Below are 22,978 nucleotides of genomic sequence, written 5' to 3' on the forward strand. Positions count from 1 at the left end.
CAGAACATACCAACATTTAAAAAATAATATCATTTAGTGAAGAAAATTGCTTCTCGAAATGCTTATCGGAAATCAAAAGAGACTTTCATCTAGCCAATAACCCATAGTCCTGTAACCCAGGAATTGCGCAGAAAATGTTTTGTGGTTTGTTTTGGTTTGGTTTTCGGTTTGTTTGGGTTTTTTTTTTGATTGTTTTTTTGGTTTTTGTGTTGTGGTTTTTGTGGGGGTTTTTTAATGAGTCATTTAACCCATGAGCTATTTGCTCTTTTGGAGAGATATTTGTTTACCTTTCTTGTGGTCCAATTAATTTGTGATTTTTACTAAGATACATTTTGACAGAAGTTGCCAAGTAGCCTTAGTATTGATATTCAGAATTAAACTCAGATTTCTGGCTTTTTGAAGTATTTCAAAGTGTTTATTTATCCGGGAAGCCTTGGAGTGGGAGGAAGCTATTTTCTATTTTTGACAGTTATTGACTTTTTAACATCATTGTTCTGACAAGTTAGAACAATGCTTAATTATTGGCTGTTATATGTTTAAAGAACAAGTACTGAGATTCAGAATTCCTGAACAGAAGAAAGGGAATAGAATAAAGCAGGGGGAATAAAAGAAAATGAATGTTTAAATAAATATGTATAAAACATCCCCATACAGACCTAAGGCACTAATGTGTACTGGACTAGATTTTGATGTGAGCTTGTTTCTCTTCCAAATACGAAAAACACGGGTTTCCCTTTAGCTAAAACCTGATGGATTTTTTTTCATATATCCAGTCTTAAATAGGGTAGAAGAAAGAATCCGTGGTCTTAAATTTCAGTTGTGCGTTTTGAGCTGAAGTGCATTAGTAGGATTTACCAGGCAATATCCAGTATGATTCAAGGCTTGAAGAAGCACTTTTGCAGGTGAATTACCTTTCTTTACAGCATCCTCACGGCTAAACTGAAGAAGTGTGGACTGGACGATCGGGTAGTGAGGTGGACCGCAAACTGGCTGAAGGATAGAAGCCAGAGAGTCATGGTCAAGGGGGTGGAGTCTGGTTGGAGGCCTATATCTAGTGGAGTGCCTCAAGGGTCAGTTCTGGGACCAGTACTATTCAATATATTCATCAATGACTTGGATGAGGGAATTGAAAGGCTGAGGGAGCTGGGTCTCTTTAGCTTGGAGAAGAGGAGACTGAAGGGTGACCTCATCAATGTTTATAAATATATAAGGGGTGGGTGTCACGAGGATGGAGCCAGGCTCTTCTCGGTGACAGCCAACAGTAAAACAAGGGGTAATGGTTTCAAGCTGGAACACAAGAGGTTCCACTTAAATTTGAGAAGAAACTACTTCTCAGTCAGGGTGACGGAACACTGGAACAGGCTGCCCAGGGGGGTTGCGGATTCTCCTTCTCTGGAGACATTCAAAACCCGCCTGGACGCCTTCCTGTGTAACCTCACCTAGGTGTTCCTGCTCCGGCAGGGGGATTGGACTGGATGATCTTTTGAGGTCCCTTCCAATCCCTAACATTCTGTGATTCTTGTTGGAACTGTAATTGTGCCCAGACATTGTATGTCTGACTGGATGTGGGTGCTAATTTGAGTACTTGTACCTCTGGTGATTTGGCTGAGACCAATTAGATGCACAAATGGTTAATTAGAGCTCAGATCTATTTAGATAGTGTATAGCAAACTCACCTACTTCCCTTTCAGGTTCTACCTTCCTTGTTACTGTCTTTTGTATCAGACTCTAGCAGTCACTTCTAAGAGGAGTACATTGAAGGCAATATATGTTGCAGCTTCTAATAATACCTTTCAACATTGTCTTCCTGATATTGATAATGGTGCTCCAATTGTTATGGAGTGCTTCCTAAAAAATGCTGATGACTCTTCGGTCCATTGATCTGATTGAGGTTGGTGGCTATTCAACATCTTGCACGTGTAATTTGCCAAAACTAAGCTTTATTCAGTAAATTGTTCTCAAGTAGTGGCTGTTCTAATTGCAGAGGCTGACTGCACTCGTCCAGAAAAAAAGTTCCATTCACAAGGCATGTCTGCCACTTACTTAAACTAAAGAGGGGATGGAAATGCCTGGCACCTGTGCAAGGAAAGCTTCAGTTGTTTCAGAACTGTGTAGGCAAAATGCCGGGGCAGAGACTATCAGGCCAGTGATTTCTGTGTTCTGCTGATGGTACATTTTTCTTCTGCTTCCAACAGTATTTTTCTTTCAGTTATCATCTAGTGTCTTTTATTTTTGTGTTGGTAAAGAAAACTTACTGTTCCCACTGTTAAATGCTTGCTATAGATTACATCTTCCTCATCTTTTTCAATTCCTTTGACTGTTAACGTTTTACCCAACTGCTGGATTTTTCAGTGTGAGGGCTGACAATTAGAACAATATTCCAGCTGAGACTTTGTGTGCCTGAATAACTGAGCTGTGAACGCACCCCATGTAGGTGATTCATACTGCATAGTTGCTTTCAGGATAAAAACTCATTTGTGTATATGTGAGGGTACAGTTGCAAATTCTGCTTAGAAAACAGGGGGTTTATGTATACTTGGATACTTCTTTTATATTCATTAATGCTATTTAAACAATGTGTACCTATTTTTATTTCTGCTTTATTGTATTAGATTCAATCTAATAATGTTATTATCTGTGATCTTTACAGTATAGCAAGCAGGTAATGAGTAATATTATTTTCAGTTAATTTCTGGATAGAATATTGTCTCCCAAAAAGAACTGAAAACACAGATATATTGCCAGAGTTCTGCACGAATTTAAAATAGTCCACTTCCAATTACAGCGGTCTTATAAAAGAAATCAGTGTATCATTTGCCTTTCAGCTCTGTGGTGATAAAGTGGAAATTTTGAGTATTTCTTTGATTAAGACTTTAGCAGCCACAAAGAATAAATATAGATCTTCATAAACAGATGTTCAAGTGTCTGCAGAAGAAAGGTGCTACTTTGACTCAGATTTTCTTCTGGGAAGCATATTTTCTTTTCTCATGTTCTCAAACTATGCCCTGGCAATCTTTTAAGTGACTGTGCCAGAACAACAGGCACAGAAATCCCGGCCTGCTCTGCACTGCAGTGCTGTAGCATCAACCCATTCTGTGCAGCTGCAAGGTTGTGCAGTACTTGCTTTGTTTTGCACTGATTGCTAATCATATTTTTACTCTAAGAACAAGGCAGCACTTAACTTTTAAATAACCTGTCTCTCTTTAGTTCTAAGTAGCATGTTATATATTCTTAGAAGCTTAAAAATACTCGATCTTAGCAATTTTGACCTTTCCCATATGGCAGTCATTGCTTATGAAGAAAATTTTGCATTGAAAATTGTAAGTGCCATTCTGTTGTGTTTTGTGGTTTGTTTTTTTTCTTTTGGAGGACAAAATAGTATGCCTCTATTGTACACTGCACAGATTACTCAACAGAGTTCTTTACAGTATCAGTATTTTAACACCATGTTAAGCATGTTCATTTTAACACCATGTTCAAACAACACATGTGTTGTTTGAAATGAATGGATAATTAGGCAAACTTGCAGTTAAACACTTTGGGAAACATTACGCAACAATAAAATTTATCTATTAATTGTAAATCTATTTTATCTTTTCATCACCAGAGGCATTGGTTAATGCTTTTAACAACTTGCTTTAGGATTTAGTCAGCCCTGAACTGGTCAGGAAGTTGGACACTTACACACTAGATTTTCTTCCATTAAACATTGTTTAAAGCAAACATTTCCACTTTAGAAGGGGTGGGGTGTTTACCAGAAGTCCTTTTAATTTGTCTGATACATAAAATTCCTTAGATTCTCACTGAAAAACTGTTTTGTAACAGCCCAAATATGTACTGAGGAGTGAAGTCTTATGTTCTAAATACACATGAGATTATATGCTCCTTCTTCCACATTATGGCTGGATAAAACAAACAAACAAACAAAACCCCACCTGTGGCTACATGTAAACAATATTTGCAAAGATTATATCATTGTATTTAATGAAAAATGAAAAGTACTTTAATTTCTTAGTCAACAAGGATTAATTAGAGTAAAAGTTTAAATAAACACCTGTCATTCCTTTTTATAGGATAAAAATAATGGAGAGGTGATTAGGACTGGAAATACAGTCTAAAGGTCTGGTCATTTAAAAGTTTTTAGCAGTTTTCCATTGACTTCAGGGTCAGAATTCAGTCAGAATTTTCCACCTCTGCGTTACTGCAAGGTCAAGTTAATAGAGATAAAAAATGTCACATCTGTGTAGCTGGTGCAACAGCATTTCAGAAAATGTTTTGAAGTTGGCTGTTTGGGAATTAATTCAATTTGCCAATGCATGTCCACACATCCTTCTCTGCTGTCATTACCTCTACTTATTTTTTTTTTATCTGTTATCATACAGAGCCTGTCTTCCCTTTGAATTAGATACTATTTCCTATTTTCATACTAACTGGTAAGATTTAGTAAAATCCCATTGCAATACAGAGGGAACTCATTCTTTCCACCTTGAAAAAGCTGTTGATAAATATAGCTGCTGCAATATATCTGATTTTATTTTTTAGCCTGATACTCAAACACTATTTTGTCTATAGTTGACTCTTATTTTTGACAGACTCATATTTCACCGCTAGTAGTGTAGAATATATCAGAATATATTTATCCACTGACCCACTCCTTGATGGAGTCTGCAATATTACTTTGAGAATGGATAGTAATTATAAAACCTGGCTAAACTCCTTTGGTCATATCAGTAGCAAAACTGCTGTCTAAATCTATCTCTGTTCAAGTAGGCAAAATTTCAGCTGAATGGTATCCTTCATTGTGCCGCTTGCTTGTGTTTAAAACTTTTTCCAGTAAGCATTTTGAAGACATTAGCAGAGAAAGGCTCATTTTATTCTGTCATTATGAATGACATTTTGCTATTTATATTCCATTAGTTGTTTAGACTAAACCCCATGGTTATTTGAAAGAGAATCCTCTGTTGTCAATAGAGTATTCTCTGTAGAATTAGCAAGTTTTCTCTGCTACACCTGCTACTTCAATCTATGTTTACTTTTATACTCAATGAATATTATTCCTATTTTGAAGAGGAAGTTGATGTCATTCTAGAGCTGAAGTATTTTCCAAATACATGTATTTATTTTGCATGAAAAAATATTTTATATATAATTTAATGTTTTTCTAATTCAAGAGCAGTAATTCTGTTGTTAACCTGTGTTTTATACCTCTGATTTCTTCATTAAATGCAGAAAATATCTGTCGATTGTTTTTTAGTGAATCGTATGGTTTTTACTCTGAAATTTTTAACTAAGGTAATGGAGCAAAGGGAATTACCTCTGCCTTTTGAGGTACATGTAACCAGAAATACCATTGCCAGCTTGAGGTTATATTATAGCTGGTAGGGGTGCTATGCTGGTGCAAGATAAACTGAATCCTCTTTTTTTAGGAAGGAGCAGCCGTAGAGATTAACATTGTTGCGTCATCTGGGGATATATTTGAATGCCTGACCTCGCTATGTTCCCATTTAGCTATTGTAACTGTTTGTTATCTGTAAACTATTCATAAGTAACCTCACCTATTTATGAAATATGTATTATAGCTTTTGGCCACAAAAGGAGCAGTGAGGATGTCACTGTGTAATAATTTTGGTGTCTGAGAAACACTATTTCAGTCCTGTTAGGAACAACAACAACAAAAAGTTGCAATATCGACAGCATTTAAATGCGGTAATTAATAAGTGCATAATGGATACTTCAGCATCTTACAAGTGTTTGAACACATTGTCCTGTGAAGATCTTTAAGAAACATTGAATATGAAATGATGTAACTAAATCCTATTTTATCTAAGTCCTGTATGTTTCAGTAACATTACATTGGAAAAAACAGAAGGAACACAGCAAATTTGTTGTAATACATCCTAATAATGAGCACAAATAATGGAGGAGATAGCATTTTAGTCTTGCAGATTAGCACCTGATTGCTTGAAATCCTGCTTTTAAAAAATCCCAATATATTTAGGTAGATTGTACCAATACACCACTACGGACAGTATTGCAAAATAATGAACAAATGCAGCTTTATTCAGTTAACCTGTCATTTGAAAACAACCTGAGAAGTTGGGCTTTGGAAGTACCAAAAGTACTTTTCATTGTACCGTAGTTTTCTGGAGTTAATTATTTTGAAAGTATGGTGAAGTTCATGTCTGAGTGTCAGCTTCAGAATAATTGCCTACACACTGAGCACTACATACAGATATCTAACTCAAGGATTTGAAATACATAACTATGATTAACATTTCAGCATCATGTTCACAAATTCTTTTTTAAGTCCTTATTTCATTGAAAGTTTAAATGCTTTTTGAAAAAGAGCGTTCCTCAAAGTATTTTAGTCTAGACACTAGACTTTCCAGTTGTATTTTCAGAATCTTGACTTGAGAATGTTAATATGAATATTTGTTCAGTCAGTCATAAGCAGGTGTAAATTGATTGCAGTAAAAATGTGGTAGTTTATGCTCATAAATGATTCGGTCCTGTGACTGCGAACATACATTCAGATTATATAGCTCTTCTAACCCAACATTTGAATAGTATTACCTGGAAAAGAAAGATTAAGTCTCTTAATGCATACCAGAGTGTTTATGTTTGGGGTCAGATGCTCAGTAATAGTTGTTTTTTACATGTACGTTCTATTGAGTCTTCCTAAAGCGAGCAGGCGACTATGGATTATTGAGAGACTTTGGGCTGAAGCTTTAAGGGCTTGAAGACCTCCTGCTGTGAAAGGCAGGCACAGGGAAAGAAATCTTACTGTGGGGTAATTTAGGAAAGCATTTCTGAAATGCCGTGGAAGAAACCTTCAGTATTACAGGGAAGTTACATAATATAGGTGATCTCTGTTTTGTGGGGGTTGTTTGTTTGTGTGTGTTTGGTTTTGTTTTTTATTTATCTAAAGAAAATTCCTTCTGAATTGAAAGCATGGCTAAGGGGAAGATGACAATTTAAGGTCGAGCTGGGTGATTTGTCTTTGAAGTGAAACTAATTGAAAACCTGCACCACTTTTGAAATCTTGAATTCTGTTCCTGCAGATCTTTACCAGCGTAAAAACTTTGACAACGATTTCGACCCTCTTTACTTGAATAAATTGCTTTTAAGAGAGCTTTTAGATTAGACTTTGAACTGGAAAAGGCATAAATACATAGAAAAGTCTTGATTGTCAGTATGTTTTCTGTTAGCCAGTCTGTCAAATAACTAGGATTGACTCAGCTCTGAATTTTACTTAAGAACCCATTAATATGAATGTAGAGTGTGACAATCCATTTATGTTAATACAGGTTCTAGCTACAAATCCACGGAATACAGAATTTCCTCTTCCCACAGTGCATTTCTAATCCTTATTCACTAAATGTGACAACTTACCTTGCACACCCAATTTCTTTATATGAGTGTCCTAAGTATACTTACAGACACTTTCTAGAACCTATTTTACAAGTGAATGCATACTAATCCTTAGTATTAGGTTCTAAATGCAGAGTTCTGTTGAAATCTGAGCTCCCTAGTTGCTGGAGCATTGATGAAAACGTTGTCAGAAGTCCTTTGGAATTCTCTTTCCACTTACGTAGCTTTGTGATATAGCCACGGCAGAACAGAGCACATGTGGGTTGGCTTAAGTGCCAAGTTGCAGCTTCCAGCTTTGCCTTCTGATGAGACTGATCCATAGGTACCTTTTTGACATTCTTTTTAAAGTACTGTTTACTTAAAATAGTCATTGTGATTAAATATATTGTGCTGATCCTATTATGGAGCATTCTGCAGATAAGTAACTTACCTAAAGAGGTTGGATTTCTGGTTTTGTTTGTTTATTTTTCATTGGATGTTTTTTCTTTAGTTTTGTTTGGGTTTTTTTCCCCATTCCATTTCCAAGAAGAAGGTTAAGATTGCTGTAGAATATAATATGTAAGAACTTGCCTTTTTTTTTTTTTTTTTTTTGTCAGGGACATTCCAGTTGTCAGGTACTACAAATGCCCACACTGTGATTTGAGATTAAGATTTGATGTAAATATGCATATACTTGATCATTAGTAACAGCCATTTTTGTCTAGTGTATGTAAATCTCCTTCTTGACCACTTTCCGGAGAAATAATCATTGGCCAGTCTGATTTCGCCTGCATTTTAAATTCTATTGCTGTCAGCCTTTCTATTCCCTTTTGATCACACTCGGTGTATAGTTTAATGCACATCAGGTATTAATAGTTCAATGACCACTGAATTTAATGTGTGCCTTTTGTTGACTTGGTTACTTTAGAAGTTAGAATGTGCTGTTTCACCTTACAAGCTAGAAGTATTGGATCGATGTGTAACAGAATTCCTGTCTTGTTCTGGGTCTGTCTATGTGAAATTGCAAAAGATTTTTAGAACCCTTGTGGTGAAAAATATCTTCCTGTGTTTAAACACTTAAATGTATTCTGGAATTTGTTCTGACTCCTGAATGTTTCTTAGTTTTTAATTATATCACTTAATGAGCCTGAGCAGAGCAGTAAATAGATATACATTGGTTTTGGTTGAATTGGGAATTTGCAAGTTTGCTTTACTGAATTCAGTCTCTTGCTTATTTTCAGGGACATTGCAAAGTTTGCAGTTCTTTAAGTCATTGTCATAATTATGAGTAGGTCAAGTAAATTAGTGATATTCCAATGCAAGCTGGTATAGCTTTACTCTTAGCACACATAGATCATTGTTGGTAGCTATCAGAAATTTTATTGTAATCACATTGCTTTAGGATTTGACTAAATTTATGATTTGTGTACTGAGTTATCAGTAATTATTAAGTTTAGTTAATTAGAGTTATTTTATCAACCTGTGATTTGACAAGAAACTTCTCTAAACTTGTTTAATATGAAGTACTTGTCCCAGAATGTCTTTATTTTTGCAAAGCCAAAGTTTGACTTAACACTTTAATGAAGATGATACACAATATTATGTTACAAAAAAAAAATCTACATTTGTAAAGAATTGCCAGAGCCATCTGAAGGCGGCTGAGGTCACAGTAACTAATCCATACTGTAGTTGCAGTTTAATTTCCTCTTGACATTTCAATTTACATGTACACTGTTTAACAGAAATATTTCTGTGAAATTTCAGGGCAGAACAAACCAATTGTAATTGCAAGACTGACTTTCTACATAATCCAAGCCAAATAATTGTGCCATCAAGCTCATAATTAATTTTAGCATATATGTTGGAAATGCATTAGGTCTTGATTGTCATTAGTGCTTCTGCAGTGCCTCTGAATGAATTCTTCTAGTATTTTGCATTTTAAGCAAATGCCTTCAGGTTATTAATTGCAGGTCTGCTCCATATAGAATGTCTGCCAACCTGAAGCAAAGCTCCTATATAGCTTTCACTATTCTTTTTTAAATTGTGTATAGATGGGAAGCACCACAGATGGGGAAGTGTCCTTGGTATAGAACTTCGTGGAACAAGACTAAAGCTAATCAAGGTTTATATTTATAAGAAGCGCTCACAGTTTCACTAATTAGTCTGAATTATCTCAGCCTCCTGTGCACTCAGTGGACTATTTACTTTTCTGATGCAAGGAGATTTCCAGCTCTAGGCTGCCAGCTCTAATTTAGGTAGTTGGCAAATTGTTGAAAGTGTCAAGTTGTCTGACCATAATGAAATCATTTTCTCCTGCGTAGGGAAAATACAGGTTTGTGGCAGCTCGGGCATAGGGTACCATATATGATCTCTGTGTGTTTATGGTTAAGGAGGATTCAGTATAGACTTTGTCCTTCCCATGCAGGAGTTCTTCCACATCAGTTATGTCTTCCAGGAGTTGCCCCAAGTATAGAGTTGAATAAGAATGTGTGACACATGCAGTTCCGTTTCTTTCTTTGGCCCGATGAAGTCCCTTTGGTAATATTTCATGACAAACACAGACTTTCGGGTACCCAGGCACCTCACACAAAGACCATGCACACTGTATGTGGCCTGAGCCCTGTAAGTCTAACCAGCACTTCTCTCAAAAAACCATATTTTCCAAAACCTGTGAGAAACAGTGTGATTATTTTAGGACCTTTTGACCCAAATTGAATGACTTCATAATATCAACCCTGGACATGAGATATATTTTCTTAAGAAAACACATTTTTGGTTACAACTTGAAAAATACGGTTACATGCAGAGTCCAGAGAGTACATCAATATGAAGGACTTCAAGTTAGCTGAAGAATAGAAAAAAATACAATTGTAATTGAGTTCGTATTTGTGGCTCTGTAGAGGTTTGTGTTGTGTTGACCAAGACTTTCTATGAACAGAAGAAAATGGTTTCATTTTAAAATTTGATATCCAGAATATAGAGAACCAATGCTAATGAGCACACTTCTAACCAGTAGTAGAAAAATACACCATTCTTCATTAGATTTTAAATAGATTTTTTCTGGCTTTTTTTCCTTGAGGACTTAAGCTACAGGTTAACAAACAAGATTTGAAATATTTACTTACAGTAGGAGACAGAAAAATACTGAACAGATTTTAAAAGTAGTATAATGAGCCCAATTAATCTGAGGCAGTACCTTATTCTGCTCACTATGCTCTGATGGGAAGATTATTATTTAAACATGTTTGCATACATAACTCAAAATCTAATTTTGTGATTATGTTATATAGGTTTATAGATACTTGAAGTTTCATCAATGCAGGTCCTGTACTATGTAATTATATGTACAAGAGAGTTGTGTAAGGAAGATAAATATTAGCCTGTAGCAAATTCATGTTAATATATTAAATAATTTGGGTGATGAATTGGTTGAGGCTTCCATTTTCTGTTTCCTCTTAGCCCTTTAACACTTCTCAAGAGTTGCAGCCACGTTTTCAACTGCCACTCATAAGAAAGATGAGATTTTTGTGAGAACTGAATCAAGAGGGCAGATGTTTTTTAAAAAGGACTTATTTCCTTCATTTCTGTGTTTTCTATCAAGTCAGTGGAAACAGAAAGCACAGTCTTCTATAGATATGCCTACTTAATTAAAATGCAGTTAGCGTCTTCTCAGCATCTAGCTTTGTGACTACGTACTCAGCACTAATGACTGTGACTTGAGTAACGGAACGTCTTTCAAATGCCTTCTCCATGCTTGGTCCTGAGCTACATTTTCAGTTAATTTTAGTGGTTATCAAGATTTAGAATTGCTTCAGCAGACTAAAACAAAATTGAATAAAATTTAATTTTAGTTCACGTAGGTTTGTAACAAAATTTAGTTGCCGCATTTTTATGTAGTAAATTTTTACTTGTTTCACAGCATTTAGTATCTTTTCCACATAATTATTCTATTGATGTTTTTGCAAAAGCCACACATGAAGTAAAAGCATAATAAAAAAGATCAGTTTTATCTACAGACTGAAGTAGTAATTTTGCCCTCTGATCTGTTATTTCCTATATATTAGACTTGTTTAGTGCAGTTGAACTGCAGGCAGTAAAATTAAATTATGAAACCTGAAGTCATGTTAAGGAATACTTGAATTTTGGTCTTATGATGAGTAGTGATGGACAACTAAACTGTTCAGTCAGTTGTGTCTCACTGCCTTAAGTGCTTTCATACAGCATACCATGTTTGAGAATAAAATGTTATCTGCAGCGAGTGCATGGGAAAATAATATTTCATCTTTGAGTGGCTATAAATATTTTTTCTGAGCAGAAAACAGATACTTGAGGACAAATTGCAACTTTCTTACTGCACTATTGGCAGGAAATAGTTTATTATAAAACTGTAAATGTTCATTTGCACACTTGCATGAAACACAGTACCTGTGACAATAAAGAATGATGTTACATATTGTCGAGGCAATCACATAATGCATCAAGTGTCACTTGAACAGTGCCAATGGAATTTACAAATGTGACATCTATTTATTTCTACCAGTACTGAGAAGGAGATGAAATAATATGGAAGTGATGATTACTTATGTCACTTTCCTTTTATGAAAATAACTGCTTTAACCCATGTGGTTATAATAGTCTGTGTGTTCTTTTTATTTATAGTTCTTTGTTTCTTTCAGTGAATCATATTTCTGTATATTTGCTTTTGCCTGTCAATAGGATGGAGGTGGAGACATTGTGTCTAGCCCACTCTATGACTCCTATGGCATGCCATAATGATTACTTAGAAAGGAGGAATAAAGGGTTGATAGCGTTCTGAGGGGAAAATGGACCACTAAAGGCTAGTTTAAGATAATACAGTTACACTGATGCCTTTCAGAATCAAAGCAACTGAGACTGGTAACTTTTGGGTTCACAAATTTAGTAGTTTGATTTTGAATTGAAGCAGATAAAATATTTAATTTTAAAATATTCCATTAAGAATTGAAATATTTTTAACTATAAAGAATTTTTAGAAATTCTGTGGTATTTATGGAATGAAGGAGGAAACTGAAATACAGGGAAATTCCCCTTTAGCATAAGTAAAGCTTTTGTATGGTAGGGGTGGTCAAGCACTGGGAGAGGTTGCTCAGAGAGGTTGTGGCATTGCCACGCTTGGAGATGCTCAGAACTCCTCTGGACAATGTCCTAGGAAACCTGCTCTAGTTTGAGCTGGCAACTTGTCCTTCACCAATCTCCACATGTCGCTTCCAAGCTCAACTATTCTGTAGTTCTGACATCGTCCAGACTGTTCTGTTTGTTTAGGGGCCGTGAGCTGCCTTCATATAATATCTGGATGATGCCCTCTGTTTATGTTTCAGTCTTCTCTGGTAATTTTATATGAGACTGTTAGCTTTTCCAATGGGGATTATTTTCATAAGTTTTGCAGATGATGGCATATTTGCAGTTCACAGATCCAATATGGAAACTTGCTAATTTCTCTGAGGAGAAGCTTAACAGATGGCAGTCAAAAGAGAAAGTAAGGGATTATATATATTTTTTATGATTTTTATTTTATTTTTTTTTTTTTTCTGATGAGTGAAATGCTGGTATCTACAGTTATGAACAAAGAACTTCAGACATATTTTGCTGATAAGAAAACAAATGTGGCAAGGGGGGGAGCTACAGAGCTATGCAGAATGAGAATAGAAAACAATTTAGGTCATCCTGATTTTACATTCATTAACATAGTATAGAGACAAAAAAGAGGAAAAAAAAAAAACCCAATTGTGTATCTTAATACCAGAAGGCAACGTGCATAGAATTGTTAGTTTGAATCAGAGTATTCGTACGGAATAAAAGTAAACACCTCATACACAGCTCCAGAAATGTTTGAAAATATCAGCTGAAGAGTAGTCGTTGTTGAGGTCTGAGTCAGCAGACCATACGTAAACCAGTGTTTTTTACGTATGGACACAGGGAAGACGTGCTGTTGGTTTGCTGCAACCCCTTGCAGGAAGGAACTAAAAATAGATACAGAATGTATGCACTGTGATTCATTATTTAAAATAGTCTTTGGGCTGACAAGGGGATTCTTGTTGCTTTTGACGCTGGTTAGTAGTTATGTGTATGTGGGCATCTGTCCATTAGGATCTGACCTGTGATTAGCGGCTCGTTTCTGATCAGCCATTACTCAGTTCTTGCATGATTATGATACATTTATCAGTTCTTTTATAAACTAGATGCTTACATAGTAACTTTTTTTTTTCTTTTGTGTGAGGATTGTATTATCAAGCTCAGATTTTTAAAATTTTGGGTGAGGTGGTGTTCCCTTACAAATCAAAATGCAAGCTGTTTTTTTATTTTTTTAAAATAACCCCAGAGAAAATGGAAACTATAAAGGTTTTTTGGTTTTGTTTTTTTTCAAAGCTGTAAGTAGCTTGTGAATTTATGTGCATATTTGAGTGTCATTCCATGCCACTCCATCTGCCTCCCTGTCCCATCTCACCTCCTGCTCTGCTGATTTATCTCTTAAGAGCATGGCTGTGATTTGGGCTGGAGAACTGATCTAGCTTTAAAGAACTTCAGGAAAGTTTGCTGATCTGGTTCCTAGGATGGGCACCGAAACAATTGCGCTGGAGCAATGAATGGCACTGCACTGTTGGGAGAGGAATAGGTAACAGTGTGTGGGAAGATGGGGAGACTTCATACCCTTGAGTGACCCCATATGTCATCAGACTGGAGCCACAGTGTGAGTTTCCACAATTTCAAACAAATATGGAAGAATAAATCAGATATATATTATTGTAAGAAAATCATAGTGTACCACAGATAAAATATGCAATTTTATTTCATGTTGTCCACCAAATATATACAGACGACACATGATTCTGAGTTCACTACATGCTATAAACAAAATAATTGGTATCCTAAACCTGTCACTTTCAGTGTTTTCTTAGAGATTTTCTATTTCTACTGCATTCTTTGTAGAGTGTTATAGGGCTTTTATTATTTTTAATAACAATAAATCTTATTATTGTGGGTAAACAGGAGTCCACGCTTGTTCGTAACCAGAACAGTGATGGCATATGTAACCCGATGTATATTCTGGCTGCTGCAAACATATTTCACCTGGAGCAAGACAGTTATTTTGCTGTTCGTAGTCTTGAACAATCATTGAAGGGAAGGAAATCTGTATCAGTGTCTCATTTCCATGTTTGTTGGTTGTTTCATCTACAGTGGCCATCACCAGTGTAGAAAACCAAGGTTTATGTCATGAGGGAACAAGCTAAAAGAGGAGCCCACTAATTCTTGAACGTGCCAAAGTTGCTTATTTCTTGAAGAGGTTAACAGGAAACATAATTCATACGGGAGGTGCTTTGTGCTTCATCTGCAGGTGTGACTTAATGGTCCCCCTATTGAGCGGGTTACCCATGCTTGGTGGTGACCTGGATCCTTTTTGTAGGAGGAAGCTAAATCTTTGGTTCTGCTGGGCACACACAAAGTAAACTGACCAATGCCAGTTATTCCCTTTTGTCATCCTTGCATCTTCTTCAAAAAGCATTGGAGAGATAATAACCTTGCAGTTACTGTAACTAGCCATAAAATAGAGAAAGGCTGCTTATCCACTCAGTGTACAAGAGCTGCAGCATTATCATCGTTGCTGTTTTTCTTACTGTGGGCTGCTACCAGACAGGGAAAAGAATGCATTTTTATACGTATCAATGAATGTATGGTCTTATTATCTCTTAGGAGAGATAATAAGATCTCTTGTTTTTCTTCTAAACTCTTCTTGTTAACTCGTGATGTCATGAGGGTGTGGGGTTTTTTTAAAAAGTGTTTCTAAAAAAGTGTGTTTATCCATCACAACTGCGAAAAAAAATTTGAAAATGTCTTTCAGATACTTTCTGATTACTCTTAGTAACTTACTGTTCCTCACTGCCTTTAAGTTCTGTATTTTCTGTAAACGTGCGAAAACCTTTTATAGGCACACTGTCTTCCTCACCCATATCTCAGATCAGTACAGAGTTCTAAGCAGCCCTCGTCCATTTGTGAATCATTCATCCTGAAATGCAAACTGCCACAATGCCGTTGTAATTGGCAGAACAGTTCATCGTCTCATGCTTCATTGCCTGTAAAGCTGTTTCGAAAGCCCTTACTTGGGACTGCTGTTAAAATCCCTGGTTGCAGAACTTCAAAGATCTTTTTTTTACAAAAGAGAAGCAAATGTTTTCCTTTTGCTCTATATTACTACCAGTGGCTACTGAAGCAAAGTACTTCAAAATTGACATATGTTCCACACTGTAATTCTGGTGAATAGTTCATAGAGAACTGAATAAAGATATAGGAGCAAAATGCTTGTTACCACTTCTGTTCCATAGGCATCTGCTCCAGGTTCTCCTCTTTTCTTCAGTAACATTTTTCTGTACCAGTTATTTTTATTATCCTTGCTGATATTTTTAGCTTATAGCTCCCAAGATACTCTCTAAGTCTGAAGCTGTGGTCTTCTCTTTCCCATTAATAAAATCCATTCTGACTTCCATTTTAAGCACCGTAGGGTGATCAGCACTGTTTTTAGTCCATGTAACTAAGAATACCAGTTTCCGTGGAACATTATTTTCTTTGCTTTAGAGAGATGGAAGAAGAGCTCTCCATTTGACTTCATATGCAGAAAAACATGTATCTGACTTTCAAAGTCCAAACACTTGAGCAGGTGTGGGGCTTTCCCAGAATTTCCTGTTCATAAGTGCTTAGAGAACAGCTTCATTTTTTCTGCATCAACATTCTCACTGTAACCATTTACAGCAAGAAGTGACAGCCACAATCAGTTTATTTTTCTTCCCATGTTCAAAAAGAGAGTTTAGGAAGGAAAAAAATACATCAGTGACTGTGAGGTGTAGCAGATGGGTACATTTTATATTAGAGGTTAGACGAGACCTGTATTCTAAGAATCTGCTTGAACCTGCAATTTCATATGAGTGTGACTATCCTCATACTAATAGTGTGATTGAAAAGTATATAGGAAGTCAGTAGGATTTGTCAGGAAAAGCTGTTACTTTGTGGAACTATTCATTGGAAATGCAATGTGCAGAAACAGCAGCAAAAAAAAGAAATTAATCTTGATGTATAATGCACCAATACGACAGTGCAAGCCTTGTCTAGCAGTGTTAATTGAAGGTATGAAGGCTTAACTGAAGGCTGCTTTTTGAGAAAGAGTCATGTCTGAAAAATGCTGCTCATGGACAGTATTGTAAGCAGCTGTAGCTGAAGATGTGACAAAATAGCTGCTGCATATCAGAATTATGATGGTTGACAGTAGGGATGTGGTTTCGGTACCTAGAGCCACCAGTTGACTGATGGAGTCTGCCTGTAGTAGGCACCACACAGTCCCTTTCAATTTTGGCGTGTGGTTTAGACGTAAGTCAGAAAAAACACAGATAACCTGATTTTGCAGGGAATTATAAAGAAATAATTGTAACTGGCTTCATGAGAGCAAATGGAAGCCTCACAGCTACTGAATGTATCAGCAAGCTGCATACAGGTTTAAAGCACAAATGATATAAGTGTCTATGATGTATCAGTTTATAAATCTTTGTTTTTGTCGTGGTTAATAGAAGATCAAGTGTTGACAAAGGGCAGTGCAGAAGATACACTGAGAATGCACAAATGAAAGAATACCTCTTTCACAGAAATGCATTGAACTAACAGTTTACTTCAGGCAATTGAATGACACAACCATCTTATTTGACCAAACGCACTTTATTCTGTCTTTTACGCTCTAATTTATTCTCATAGTGTGCTGTAAAGTCCTGCTTGGAGTGTCTCTTCTCAGCATAAAACTGTTTGTCAAATTTCTATTAAGCTTAAGGTGAAAAATTAATGAGCCGTTCACTTCAGATATTTCAAAACTAATACTGTTCTATTATTAATGCAGCAGAAAGTCAAAGATGTGGATATGTACAATTATGGTTCAGTGTTCAGTCAGACACTACTTTTTTCCATATTTTAGGGAGGACATCATTAAAACAGTGTTTCAGGTCGTAGAAGGAATTATTTCAATGAATTTTATCAATAAACTTTTTAGACAGTTTTATATATTAACTTTTTGTTTTATCAGATCCTGGCAGAAGGTGACTTTAATACACAGATAACAATGAAATACAATATTCTGTCCAATCTTTCTCTGAATCCGGAATTTAAATAAAAATGTGCAGAAAGTTGATTCTTATAGCACAAACGTTTGTAGAGAAAAATAAATAAAAGCCTATTGGATAATACTGAAGAAGCTGTGGATAAAGTAATAGCATTTTGACTAGGGAAGTCTGACGTTTTGATTCACTTCTGTTTCATATACTCTGATTTTTCAGCCCTGACAAAAGTCATTGAAATGGTGGTAAAATTGTACTTTAACCCAGAACTGAGTGGCATATGGTACACAAGTATCACTCTTAAATTCTCCCAGTAAAAACTTTTCAGAAATCTCAGAACATTTTACTAAAACCAGTAAGTTAAATGATAGAACATTATGAAACGCCAGGTTATAACTGTGTATCCCAGACTGAGCGGTACGGAAACTGATGCTCAAGATTTGTGCTTGCATTGAAAAAGAAAACACAAAACATAGTCACTGCAAACGTAGGAATGTAGCTCTCACTTTCTATGCAGAAGCTTTCTAGAAATTGCCTCTTTTTGTGCTACTAAAATTAACTTCATAATTGATTAGCATATTTTTCTTCTTGCATTCCAGTATGTTCTCTAGAGTCTTTCTTAAATTAATAGCAGTTTTGGGCCTGGCACAGTTAAATTGTTGGACTTGCATAAAGAAAGGAATTACGTTTCTAAGAGGATTTTCATGCTGTAAAACTAAATTTCATTACAAGCAAAATCTAAAATTTAAATTATTCTCAAAGCATTTGTTGTGCTCACAGATCCTGAAAGCACAGTGTGTTCCAAGGAGTCTGGCATCCAGCAGGGAAAGAGCAAGAACCTCCCCAAGTCCTTTCAGTACCTTGGTTTCTTTATGAAGTTTCACTGCACTGTACAGGACCAAGCCCATGAGTATTGAAAAACTGAATGATTGTGCTTTAAGTAGCAGCCCTGGAAATCTCCAGATTTTTCAGTGTGAACTGTGTTTTAATGGAGAGACTGGTCTTGAATCTTTCACTTTCGAACCCTGATCGTGATGTGCAGGTAGGTTCCTCAGTCTCCTGAACAAGGCACTCTCATGGCAACTAATAAATGGCTGGCAGGGGGAAAAGGAACTCTTACATGTTTTTTTCTCAAAGCATTTTTTAAAATTAGTTCCAATACTGCTTTTTAGTAAATAGTTTTGGAAGTTCAGTTCCTAGAGAATCAAATATCAATTGGGCCTGGAAAATACATCAAGAGGACATCTAGTCTAGCACCTTGCCTCAGGGAGGAGGGATCAACCATATCCATGTTTAATCTTTTCTTTAAAAATATTTCAGTTCTAGAGAGTCTACCACCTGCCAAGGCAAGTCTTTATGAATTCCTCCTATTTTTCTTCCAGGTAACTTAACTCCTCCTTTCTGTATTTTAATTTTTTTTTTTTCCCATACATCAAACTCCATCTTACATTGTGAAATGATTCCTTTTCGAGCATTGGAGGTTTTCTCCTGTAAATTGTTCTTGAAAGTTGATCTTTCACAGTTTATTCAGGTGTGAAGCTCAGGTTGTGGATAAATGGAGAAAGCAGAGATGGTTTTCATCTGCAACATGTTGAGCTTCATTGCTCCTGTAGTAATCTGCAGATTGACAAACAATAGACAGAAGATAATGTCTCAGTTACACACCTCTGATGGACATTCTAGGATGCTTTTTGATTCCAGAAACAGACCCTCAAAGCTTGAGCAAACTCATTTTTACCATCAGTTCACTGAAGTAACAGCTTTGAAGGATTTTCAATCCTGCCCAACTTTGATCAAACCAAACTTTTTCTAAATTACCATGTTTCAAACCAGTTTCACCTTTCCACTTAACATTTTGTCTAATGCTTTCAAAATGAGACTGAAGACACTTCCACCGTGTATTAAAGCTGAACAACAGATTTGGGTTTGTGGTTTTTTGTTTGTTTGTTTTTCCCACATTTAAATGTTATAGCCTTGGTCAATTTTTGCATTACGATTGAGGGCATACTGTAAGAAGTCTCGACAGCTTCTAGCACAAAAATAAAAACAAAAGGGGGATACATGTGGATTAATTTTTTTTTATATTGTGGTTCAGTACCAATGCTCCTGATAGCAGTTTTATAGACATTTATTAGAATGCGTGCTGCTGATTTCTGATAGCTTCTTCCCTTTGTGATTGTAGTCACACACAATGTAAAGGATGCTTTCTGGTTGTGAAGAGCCTCCATGTCAACATGGAAAATGCGGCATTTGTTTCATAGAGGTCTCAAGAGGGAAGCATTGAATTCTGAACCTCTAGTTGTAATTTTGGAAATTAGTCAGTGAAGGCTTTTAGAGTTTTGGAGATTGCTCTGGAGCTGTTTTCTGCCCCATGCTATGAATCTTCACTCCTTTTCCATTGTGGGCTTTTTGTCTGCAAGAATAGTCTTGCTTTCCATGGGAAGAGGTGATGGCTTTATTAGGGCAGCTGAAATAGTTGAGAAAAACAGATGAGCATTTTGTCGTGAAGTGCTTCAAAGCATTTCCATGTGCAGAGTTTGCTTTTTTTTTCCAGTTTTGTCAGTTGGTCTCCCAAAATATCTCATTATCTCATCAGAAATCTCATTCCCATGCGTACATGTTAGACAGTCATGTGTATGGAAACTCACAATTTTCAGTTAAAGGGAGATATTAAAATGTGTATGAATGTGCCGATATTGTGAGGTTTCTTCTTAAGATCTTAAAATTGTAAATGAAGTATTCTGGTGCTTTCTGGTCTGTACCTTCCTCCACTTGACATGTCTGTTCAGTACACTATTATTCTAGACTTCGTTCAGCTGAGCCTTCAACCTTGGATCACAGAAAAACCCCTGCATTTATAAAATAACCTATAGTCACCTTATCTGCATTGACCCGACTTTGAGTCAATGAGATGATCAGATTGTATTCTTTAAAAGAGGAAGATGTATATTCAGATTTCCAGGCTTTTTGGTATATGCAAAGAACCACATCTCATCAAGATGCCAGTATTTCATCAACGTGCATCCTGTCTGGTGTGCTTCTTGTCAAAGTTCTCACAAAACCTTGTTTGTGCGATATCTCGCCCCTCAAACAGTTTTGGTAGCACTACTTCTGTAGCATTTAAACATTTTGGCATCCCTACCAAAGCAAACAGCCTTATGAGTAGTAGCATCATTCAGTGCAGACAGACACACACGATTTCAGGCTGTTTAAATGTCTGCTCTTCCCTGTAAGTCTGTGTTCAGTTCTTACTTGAATTTGAAAGTTACTGCTGATCAGTAATTCTATTTTTCTCTGATTTCTTTAACTACACACCAATTTAATTTGTTGTGTTTAAATCACACACAATCTAATATCTGCTCGGACCCATTGACAGTTTCTTATGGAACCGTTGCCCCAAAAGCCATAATATGTGCATGTAATTTTGTGGCACATATTCTTGAAGGGATTTTTTTTTTCAGTAAGGTAAGTAAAAAATAACCACTGCTTATCTAAATAAGTTGTTTTAAGCTGTATTGTAGACATTTGCTTCTTTCGTTTTGTTGATAGAGAAGAGAAATTTTCTAATTTTCATTTACTAAATTGCTGTTTTCTTTCTGTCATTTAAGATGGAAGCTACAGACAAAATCGACCGAACCTCACAACACTGTTAGTACAACCTATTTCTGCATTGCTTGCCAAAAAACTTGTTTCCTTACCTGAGGACACTGTCCAAAAAGATAGGTGTATACCCCTCCAAATGCCAGCTGCAGGTAATGCTTTTAAAGTAATCTTTTCATCTAACTATGAAATGTTTTTCAAGGACTCTAAATCTGTATTCTATAGCTATATAAGAGGTTTCACTAATTATGTTTTGCTTAGCTGCTTTCTAGAAGAGACTATGAAGGATCTAAAAATTATGCTCCCATAATCTGTTAGAATGAAGTTTTGGGGGCGGGGGGGGTGGGGAGAAGGCAGCCTCTATCTAGATACCATCACTAAGGAGATTTTGTTAGTGCTGCAGTATGGTTTCTTAGGCCTTGTCGTACTACTAAGAACGTGATTTTAACATTAAGGCACCAGTAGCGCTATCAAAGTTATTCTGTTTCTTTTTTCTGCCTCTGGCGTAATAATACTATAATTCTAAACAATGATATGTCTTTCTGTGTTCCTTAGTTTATACCTGCTGTAGAATAAACAATGTATTGTTGTCTGAACCTTCAGGCACCTTTTCTTCCAAGTTTCACCAGGAAAATGGTCATAGTGATAAGAACAAAATACCTTGAGTAGGGCTAGATGTAATGAAAGAATGCATTCAGAGTTTCTTTTCTGAGATAATGCCGTTAGCAAAGTCATACAGATTCTTACTTGAACAACTTACTGCTGATGTGGGGGGAAAAAGTGAGAATACAGCCTTCTAGCCAAGATACTACACAATGTTTCAATGAAGGAAGGAATGCCTTCCAGATAATGTTCTAGATGTGATGCATGTTTAAACAGTAATTCTGTTTTGATTTTTGTTTTCTAGTCGTCTAACTTTCAACAGAAAAAAAAAAAGGGGGCAGAAAAAATGGTATATTTTCTTATAATGCCTGTTTAAATGAATTGATTTGAAGCAGTGGCCCTGGAAAGGGGAGGCAAATTAAGTTAACCACTGTATCCTGTGCTAAGTACAGTGATGAGAACAGCAAAAGCAAATTTTAAGGGCAAGCGTTGTACCATCCTGTATGTGCTGTATCACTTATTTATTGCTTTTGGAAAGTTATTGTGGAATAGGAATAAAATACAAGTCATAAAAAAGGTTGATTAACTTTGACTTGTGTTAGCATTTGTAGTTCTACATACTAAAATAAAGCAGAAAGATCTCATGCTTCATGGCTTAAGCTGTTGTGGTTAGGCAGGACTATTGCTTTCCATGCATGGCTGACTGGATATTAAAATTTTAAAGATGAACTGATCTTCTCCACAACCAGTAGACAACGACTGTGTAAATGGGAAAAGGTCGATGTGGAAGGAACAAGTGCTGAACCATTCCAGATAGGATGTGTGAAGCTTGCTAGGATTGCAGGAATTGTCAACAGCTGAAGTGCCTAAAGGAAAGCATGAATTTGGGCTGGCAAGTCACATTCATTTTGGAAAGATAAAAGGCTGCACTGTGTCTCTTTCTCAAAAAGCTTTGCGTGGAAGCTGCAGGACAGAATCACCTAAAGAGTTGCTTGTTCTACTTTTTCTGTGCCAGGTGTGGCATGTCTTGTTTTATTTCCCTGAGAAGCCAAGAATTCTGTGTGGTGGAATATTTCTGGAAAGAAAGAATATTCCAAGCTAGCAAACTAGTAAAAGCCAATTCACATCTGGCTTACTATGGGTGAACACAACAGCTTGTGTTTGATTTCATGGAAAGTTTCTGAACTGCAGTAATCTATGTGAGATTTTTTTTTTTGGAAGTTTCTAATGTATTGAGCAAGTAGGGCCTATAAGTAGTCTTGCATAATTCTATAATGCAGTATTATATAATTTGCCTTGAA

General features: G+C 36.2%; 1 protein-coding gene across 1 annotated transcript in view; it reads left to right on the top strand.

Moving 5' to 3' along the window:
• Positions 1 to 22,978, top strand: part of NAALADL2 (N-acetylated alpha-linked acidic dipeptidase like 2) — a 244,835-nt gene that overhangs the window by 112,778 nt on the left and 109,079 nt on the right. The window contains exon 6 of the mRNA XM_065640342.1: positions 21,083 to 21,226. Within this exon, the coding sequence (XP_065496414.1) occupies positions 21,083 to 21,226 (144 nt within the window). The remainder of the gene's footprint in view (positions 1 to 21,082; positions 21,227 to 22,978) is intronic.

Source organism: Caloenas nicobarica, chromosome 8, assembly GCF_036013445.1.
Source record: "Caloenas nicobarica isolate bCalNic1 chromosome 8, bCalNic1.hap1, whole genome shotgun sequence".
Classification (NCBI taxonomy): Eukaryota; Metazoa; Chordata; class Aves; order Columbiformes; family Columbidae; genus Caloenas; species Caloenas nicobarica.